At 38.1% G+C, this 9,170-nt stretch overlaps 1 protein-coding gene across 1 annotated transcript; it reads left to right on the forward strand.

Annotated features, from left to right (window-relative positions):
- Positions 1–3,717: 3,717 nt before the first annotated feature.
- Positions 3,718–4,245, forward strand: LOC113700807 (uncharacterized). Its single transcript, XM_027221246.1, has one exon. The coding sequence runs from the start codon at positions 3,718–3,720 to the stop codon at positions 4,243–4,245; it is 528 nt and encodes a 175-aa protein (XP_027077047.1).
- Positions 4,246–9,170: the final 4,925 nt, after the last annotated feature.

Here is a 9,170-nt window from a genome sequence, read left to right on the forward strand (position 1 = left end):
TCAAAGGGATGATCAAGGATCGGCTATTGGACCGAGCCAATGGCAAGTAAACGAAGGGGATAACCAAGTAGGTACTGCTATCAACCGTATGATGGATATCTTAGAACGGTTAGCAGAGCGACAGGGTCCAGGACCTGTTAACTAACCCGGGGCTCAGGAGAGAGAGAAAGATAGAGCCTTGAAACGATTTTTGAAATTTGCTCCGCCTAAATTCATTGGGGGACCTAATCCCGAGGTAGAGGAGAATTGGCTGGAACGAATGACCATTATATTCACCGCCTTAAATTATACTGAGGAGAGGCGTATGAACTTTGCTGCTTTTCAATTTGAGAGTGTAGCACGTGCTTGGTGGGATGTGATAAAGGAAAAATGGGAAAGAGTGCAGACCCCTTGGATCTGGAAAAACTTTACAAGGGAGTTTAATAAGAAGTTTCTCCCATCCTTGATTCAAGAGAAATGGGAGGACGAATTCATAAAACTGAGATAGGGGACTTCTAGTGTGGCTGAATATGAGAAAAAATTTACTAAATTTTCTAGGTACGCCCCAGAATTGGTGGCCACTGAAAGGAGAAGGATAAGGCAGTTTGTACAAGAATTTAATGTAGAGATTCAAGAGGGGTTGGTAGCAACCCAAATCTCTACTTTCACTGAAATCCTAGAGAAAGCGCAGAGAGTCGAAAGCGCAAGGTTGCAAGTTAAAGATTTTCAAGCCAAGAAAAGAGGCGCTTCTAGTCACTCTCCTGGACAAGCAAGTAAGGGTACCCTACCTACTAAAATGGAAAGAGGAGCGAGAGGAGTAAGGGCTGCTAGAGCACCAAGAAGGGTTTTATCACGAGGAGGTAGCAATGGGCAAGGCCAAGCGAGAGGAACACCTCCTAGTAGACAGGCCGTGGCTCCTCAAGTTGTTTGTAGCTACTGTGGTAAGCCTAACCATATGAAGAATGAATGTTGGAGGAAATCGAAAAAGTGCTTGTACTGTGGTAGTGCCGAGCACCAACTCTTAAGTTGTCCAAGTGTGCCGAACGAGGGAGGTAGTGCTCAACGGCTAGAGAAGTCGGCCTCTAAGCAGTCTAGTGCTAGAGGGAGTCGACCTAAGGTGCTGACTAGAGTTTACGCTTTGGACCATCAACAGATCCCTGATTCCACTGAAGTGGTTGAAGGTACGATTCCTATGTTCCACCGTTTAGTTAAAGTTTTGATTGACCCTGGTGCAACACATTATTTTGTAAATCCTAATTTCATGAGTGGAATAGACGTGAAACCAATTAAATTACCTTATGATTTGGAGGTTAGAACACCTACTGGAGATCAAAATTTAATTACTAACTTGGTGTATAAGAATTGCGAGATATGGGTTGGAGAGCGAAAACTATTGGCCGATTTAATGAGTTTAGCTATTAAGGGGTATGATGTCATCCTAGGAATGGATTGGTTAACTCATTACCATACTCAGTTGAATTGTTAGATGAAAACGGTAGAGTTGTGTATTTCGAGAGAGGCAACCCTAAAATTAGATGTAAGGGTTAGACTATCCTCATCTGCCCTCATTTCAGGAATTCGAGTTAGAAAGATGTTGAGTAAGAGAGTTCAAGGGTATTTGGCTTTTCTTATAAATACTTCTAGTGATAAGGTGAGGTTAGAAGACATGTTCGTAGTAAAGGAGTATCCGGATATTTTTTCCGAGAAACTAGAGTCCTTGCCACCGGAAAGAGAGATAATCTTTAAAATTGATGTGACTCCAAGAGTAGCACCTATCTCTAAGACGTCCTATAGAATGGCTCCAGTTGAATTGAAAGAGCTGAAATTGCAATTACAGGACCTTCTAGAGTTAGACTTTATAAAGAGATTCCCCGTGGAGAGTTTCGTTGTTGTTTGTTAAAAAGAAAGATGCGAGTTTAAAATTGTGTATAGACTATCGAGACTTGAATGATGTTACCATCAAGAATAAATACCCTTTACCCTACACTGATTAATTGTTTGACTAATTGCAGGGGGCAGTAGTGTTCTCAAAACTGGATTTCAGGCAGAGTTATTATCAACTAAGGATTTTGAAAAAATATATACTTAAAACTGCCTTTAATTCGAGGTATAGGCACATTGAGTCTGCAGTGATGCCGTTTGGATTGACCAATGCTCCTGCAGTTTTTATGGATTTAATGCATCGAATCTTTAAGCCTTATTTGGATCAGTTTATAGTGGTGTTCACTGACGATATACTGGTGTATTCTAAGACCTTGGAGGATCACAAGAAACATTTGAGAATTGTCTTGCAAATCTTAAGGGAACATCAGTTGTATGCGAAATTTAGTACATGTGAATTTTGGTTGAAGGAAATGACTTTCTTAGGTCATTTAATCTCCAAAGAAGGAATTAAGGTAGATCCGACCAAAATTGAAGCAGTTTCTAAGTGGAAGCAACCAGAAAATTCTACTGAAGTTCGAAATTTCTTAGAGTTAGCAGGGTATTACCGGAGGTTTATCAAAGATTTTTCTAAGATTGCGGGACCCATGACTGAATTGACTAAGAAAAGTAAAAAGTTTATATGGAGCTCTAAGTGTGAGAAAAGTTTCCAGGATTTAAAGAAACGTTTGACAAGGGCACCTGTATTAATTTTACTTATATGGGGTGACGTTTGAAGTTTTTACCGACCACAAGAGTTTTAAATACTTGTTTTTTCAAAAATAGTTAAATTTGAGACAACATAGATGGGTCGAGTTTTTAGAGGATTATGATTGTACGATCAATTACCACCCAGGGAAAATTAATGTGGTAGCCGATACTTTAAGTCATCAAGTGCGAGTAGCAGGATTGATGATCAAAGAATTGCACTTGTTGGAAGAGGTTAGTAATTGGAACCCTCGTCTTGAACCAAGAAAGGTAATCCTTCGGAACATGATCATGAAATCCACTCTGTTGGATTGTATCAAGGAGGCACAAGAGAAGGATTCAAAAGTACAAAAGTGGTTGGAGAAAGTTAGAAAGGGAGAAAAGTCGGATTTTAATTTGGGAGTAAGTGGTGTACTAAGGTTTCGAAATTGCACAGTAGTGCCAAAGGATGAAGGGCTAAAAAGGAAAATTTTAGAAGAAACGCACCGTTCTAAGTATACGGTACATCTTGGATGGAATTAAATGTACCAAAACTTGAAGAGCTTGTATTGGTGGGAGAACATGAAGAGAAAAATTACTCGGTTTGTACAGACTTATTTAATTTGCCAGCAGGTTAAAGCCGAACATCAGAAATCATCTGGTCTATTGCAACCTTTGGAGATACCCGAATGGAAATGAGAGAATATCACCATGGATTTTGCATCTGGATTGCCAAGAACACAAAGAGGTCACGACGCCGTTTGGGTGATAGTAGATAGGTTGACCAAATCTGTTTATTTTCTACCGATTAGTATGAAGTACTCCCTAAAGAAGCTAGCAAAGCTATATTTGGATGAGATTATAAGACTACATGGGATACCAGTAAGTATTGTATCTGATCGAGACCCTCGATTTGTTTCTCGATTCTGGCAGAAGATGCAAGAAATACTAGGAACTAAATTGAATTTTAGCACTACCTACCACCCCCAGACTGATGGACAATCTGAGAGGACAATCCAGACCCTTGAGGACATGTTGAGATCATGTATTTTGGATTTTAGAGAGAGTTGGAGTAAGTACTTGACACTGGTGGAATTTGCTTACAATAATAGCTTCCATTCATCCGTTCAAATGGCTCCATACGAAGCTTTTTATGGTCGAAAATATAGATCTCCTATTTGTTGGAATGAAATAAGTGAAAGAAAGATTTTAGACCCAACTGTAGTACCGTGGATTAATGAGGCGTACGAAAAGGCGAAGTTAATACGCCAACAAATTCAGACACCTCAGAGCCGTCAAAAGAGCTATGCAGATAACTGGAAGAAGGATTTGGAGTTTGCAGTTGGAGATCAAGTCTTCCTTAAGATCACTCCACTAAAAGCAAGTTTGATAACAGGAACAGGAAAGAAGTTGCAACCTAGATTTATAGGACCTTATAAGATTCTCCAACGTGTGGAAAACGTGGCCTCTAAGTTGGAACTGCCACCAAGTTTGTCTCGAATTCATAATATTTTCCATGTGTCTATGCTCAAGAAGTATCATCCAGATCCCTCCCATGTACTGCAACCGAAAAATATCGATATCGACAAGGCTCTGACCTATGCGGAGAAACCAGTGAAACTTCTGGATCGTAAAGTGAAGGAACTAAGGAATAAGTGATCCCTTTGGTAAAAGTTCTGTGGAGGAATCACGGAATAGAGGAAGCAACTTGAGAAGTAGATGAGGAGATTCGAAAGAAATATTCAGACCTATTTCCAAACCAAGGTATGAATTTCGTGGACAAAATTCTTTTAAGGGAGAGAGGATGTGAAGACTCATGTTTTTATTCTTAATTTAGCCATTTTTATAATTATTTGCTCTAGTGTTATTTAATTATACTAGTATTGCATGAATTTCCTCTTGAATTTCGGTTTATCGCGTTCGTGTCGAAAGTTTCTCGAAAGTCGCGCCGGTACGACTAATTGGAGATTTGAAGATTTAATACTAGACTCATAAGTATGAGTAATTACAGTGTTAGAGGAATTACTTTGGAGGATTAGTGTATAAGTGTAACAAATAAAAGAGGAAGTGGTAGTACACAATACTATTTCGTTACTATTGAGAGTTGATCTTGTGTACCAACTTAAAGTTACTTTTCCCCAATCTTCCTCCATAAGATTCACCACTCAAAAACTTCCTCACTCTCCTCAACCTCTCGGCCGAGCCTAAGGAAGAAAAGGGGAAGAGAAAGCTCCATTCTTTTAGCTTCAACCTTGCTTGCAAATCCTCAACCAAACCACACAACTCTTGGAGTTTCACTCTAGCTTGAAGAAAGGTGCATCTTTGTGGAGTTTTTTGGTGAAATATTGGATGAAACTCTCACTTACAACTAGGGTTAAAAGTTTGGAGAGGTAACCATTTCCTTCTCCTTTAACCTTTCAAATTTTGCTAAGATTAGAGCTTGGATTTCATGGGTTTGAAACCCTAGTCAAGTTTCTAGCCTAGTGGACTTGAGAAAGCTTTTATCTTGCTTTATATTCTAGGCTAACGGTCTTGAGGTGACCTATGAGGTAGCTGACTTGAGGATATTGCTTGATATTTGTTATTTATGTGTATTATAGCTTAATATTGGTTGGATAGTGGAGAGAAATTTGGAAGAAACCGTGAGAGTGAGCTGGCCGAAATTTCTGTTTTGTTGTCCTGCTTTGAACTCAAATTTTTGTGGCTTATTTGGTTGCTAAACTGATTGATATATGTTTTATTATGTGTGTGGAAGTTGGCTTTCAAAAATCATCTCAAATGGTTATATAAAACTTGAGTTTTGGAAAAAGTTTGAAATCTAGAAAATGGTTACCAGGGTAGCCGGAAAGGGGTACTTTGTCTGAACATAACTCTTTGTACAAAAATCAAAATTGAGTACTGTTTGCGGCATTTCAAACTAGACATTCATAGATTTCAAACGGTATAAGAATCCCCTGCTAGTTCATTTTGAGTAAACTGTAATGAATCGGCACATGGGACTGACCTGTTTTGCCTGTCTGCCCGAGAGCAACTGGAAAGCTGCATCTTGTGGCTCGATTTTGTCTCACTTGTGAAAAGACTTTGAAAATGATGTCTTCTGATGAATTGTAGTATTGTGAATCTAGTTTCTAATGCCATAAATCATTCTCAATTTGGACTTGTGTAGAGTTAGATATGGTCTGATTTCAAAACTGTGTTGAAGCTTAGTGACTGGAAATCCCTGAACAGGTTGCGAAAATCAGCCAACTTCAAACTAATATATCTTGTTGCTCAAAATTCCGAATTTAGTTCCACTTATTGTGCTTGAAACTTGATTTGGAACTCTTGTTGTGTTATAAATTTCAGAGGCTGATTCACTTTCTCTGAATTTTGCCGAATTTTCAAACATTGCTAAAAAACCAAGACTGGTTCTGTCCTGTCTTCATGAAACAACAAATTTGAACGGTTTTTGGTTAGAATCTTGGAAAAGTGTCTTCAGAGAATTTTTAGTACTTTGAATCTATTTTCCAACAGTATAAAGTTTTCCATTTTTGGACTTACCAAACTCAAGATCTAATTTTCCAAGTATGATCGCGCAAAGCTGAAAATTTCTGATTCCTTAAGAGATGAACTTTTAAAGAACTCCCAATTCCCTTTCGATATTGATAGACCGTTTTAAACTTGATTTCATGGATGATACAAGTTTCCCTTGTAACTTTAAATCCTCACTTTTGAATCTCGATTTCGAAGGATTAAAGCTCTTTTAAGACATTGTCTTAAGTTTTAAGCAAGTGTACTTTCTTCCTTGAATGATAAGTGGTTGTGAGTATATGTGAGTGATGGTTGATCACCATTTCTTCAGGCGCTCAAGAGGATTTTGAAGGGAATCTCGGAGCGGACAACTAAAGACTTTAATTGTTCACTTACTTTTGACTTGGTGAGTATCAAGTGTATGAATTATTGTATCTACTTGATTAATCTTGCTTGTATACGTGAACATGATTTGATGAGACGAGTGTGTACTTTATCGCACTCGTTCTCCTTTGTTTGACTCGTTACTTGCCTTTCTTGAACTTGGTTTTGTATTAAACTTGAACTTGAATGTCAATTGGAGTGAACCCCATTGACAAAATTATACTTGTACTCGTATGGGACACCCAAACTCATTGGCTAACCTTGTGACTCGAGTCAACATGGGTTTGGTCGAGAAGTTTGGCGAACCATGAGAAAACTAGAAAGTTTGATCTTTTGAAATCTTGCGTGGTATATTCGAGTAGTATTGCCTTTTTATTCGACGTGTGGGCCCGGTAGGAGGTGTAACGGTGGACAAAATTTGGTGAAAGTGGAGTCTACGGATTTGATACTTGCTCGGTTGACGGAGAGTCAACGTACGATATTTGGATCAAGGCCTTGGCCAAACTGTGTGGAGTTAGCTCCTGAGAGTTCTAGTATCCTTATTGATTGTGCTTTATTGTTATTCGTGAATTACTTGAACTTTCCAGTTATATTATTGTACAAGTATTATTGTTACTTGAACTTATGTGTTTGCATGTTTTTATTGGCCTCACTGAGCATTAGCTCACCCCCGTAGTTTGTTTTTTTTAACAGGGATTCGGATTGGAGATGACTTTTGGAGAAACTGACTTGATTACCTTTTGATTATAATTTTGGATGTAAATGTTTAGTCAACTTTGGATGCTTGTATTTTTGAAAAAATTTGATGTACCTTTTGGAAACTTGCGATGTAAGACTTGAATGGTTATATAAGGAAATGACTTTTATTTATATTGACTTTTAGTATTGGTTGATTACCTTTAAGTTTAAATTTGTCTCGTATTGAGTCCTGGCGAGAGCTAAGCAGGCATTCCGCCGATACCCTTGGGTTCGCCCTAGGGAGAAGTGAGGGCGTCACAATTTGTCTGGTCAGCTTTAAGAAACAGTTGATTGGGTACTGGTTAAAAATGGAAATCTTTCATGGCAAAAAGTTGGGATTGATGATTTGCTGCTAGATTTTACGTCAAGAACAAAGAAATTGAAACAGGGTTTGGATTACTAAAGAGCATAGGATGACCCTTTGCCAAAAATATCATCAGTAGGGTAACTCAATCTTCAACTTTTTCTTTGTTTTTTCAATGATTAAGTACATATTCTAGAATGTTAAAGGTGTACATAATGATGTCATCATGGCTAGACTTAAACAATTGTATCATTTACATGATTTTTTTATTTACATGATTTTTATCTTTTAGCTCTATGAGAGCCAATGATCGAAGTCTCTAATTCAGAGGTGTGTAAGATTACATTACATTCTAACAAGCTTTAGCTAAACAGAGGTGAGGATTTGGATCTTCTTTGATTAAAATTTTTCTAGGTTATAGCTCAGTCATCTAATTTTGTAGCTATGCAAATGTCTCGTAATGTGCTTGCATTTCCTTTTTGAGCGATTTTTGTACATGCTGCATGTGAGGAGAAGGATCAAATAGTTTTGTGGGATTAGTTGTCAAATATAAGTGTAGTTTCGGGTCCTATGTTCATTGTGGTAGATTTTAATGTTATTTCTAGTCCCCTACAAATTTTGGGTAGTAGGCTATTTCAACTTTCGGACTTGCATCTTTTTTTGCAATTTATGGACTTGGTTGCATTAGTTGACGTGGGTTTTTCTAGGTCAAATATGCATGATGTAACAATCATTTTGGCCATGTTAGGGTGTGGAAAAAGCTAGAAAGGTTGCTAGTGAATCAAGACTAGCTTGTGTATACTCAGCTGTTCATTTAAGCAAAGTGTCTTCTAGCCATTCTTCATTGTTGATTTTTTTAAAATTGCTGGTAGATTGCTTCATGAAGTTTTTGGTTCATTAATGCTTGGGTATTGCATCCTAGTTTTATGGATGTTGTGAGACAAGCTTGGTCAATGCCTAATGTTGCTCGTCCAACTATATTATTGATAAGAAAATTGAAGAATGTCAACCAACGCCTTCGCGCATGGAATAAAAATGTACTTGGGAATATTATGGATGTGGTCAAGTTGGCAAAGGAAGATGTACAAAACAAAGGGGATATTTCTTGAAGAAAACTTCTTCAAAGTCTCAGATGGCATTGAATTAGCACAAGGTGTCCTACGGCTAGCTTTAAATAGTGAGATCAATTTTGGAGATAGAAAGTGCATGTCAAATGGCTTAAAGACGGAGATGCAGATACAAAACGTTTTTTCATGCTTATGTGAAACGGAAGCATCTTAAACTGTAGATTCACTACTTCGAGGATTCTCAAGGACATTGATTAGAGGTGGCAAATGATGTTGAGAAGATGGCGGTACAGTTCTTTTTTGACATATTAGACCCAGTTGTTGCTATGCAACAAGGAACTGCTTAATGTCACCTCAAAAATTATTTCAAAGAAGGACATTGACTGTCGCACTCCAAATCCACAGCCTGAAAATTATTTCAACAAAGGACATTAATTGTCACGCCCCGAACCCGCAGGCCCAAGACACGATCAGAGTCTCAGTAGTCTAACTATTTGTGCTCTGTCATTGCTAGCCCAAAATGGATATTCTATGTTGGACTTGAGTGCTTTGGCTCTACTTGAATATTGGTCCATATGTAA

The sequence above is a fragment of the Coffea arabica genome, chromosome 7e (genome assembly GCF_036785885.1).
Source record: "Coffea arabica cultivar ET-39 chromosome 7e, Coffea Arabica ET-39 HiFi, whole genome shotgun sequence".
Classification (NCBI taxonomy): Eukaryota; Viridiplantae; Streptophyta; class Magnoliopsida; order Gentianales; family Rubiaceae; genus Coffea; species Coffea arabica.

Bases quoted from the DNA above. Each gene is read 5' to 3' on its own strand.
- LOC113700807 (XM_027221246.1), top strand. From the start codon at position 3,718: ATGGCTCCATACGAAGCTTTTTATGGTCGAAAATATAGATCTCCTATT.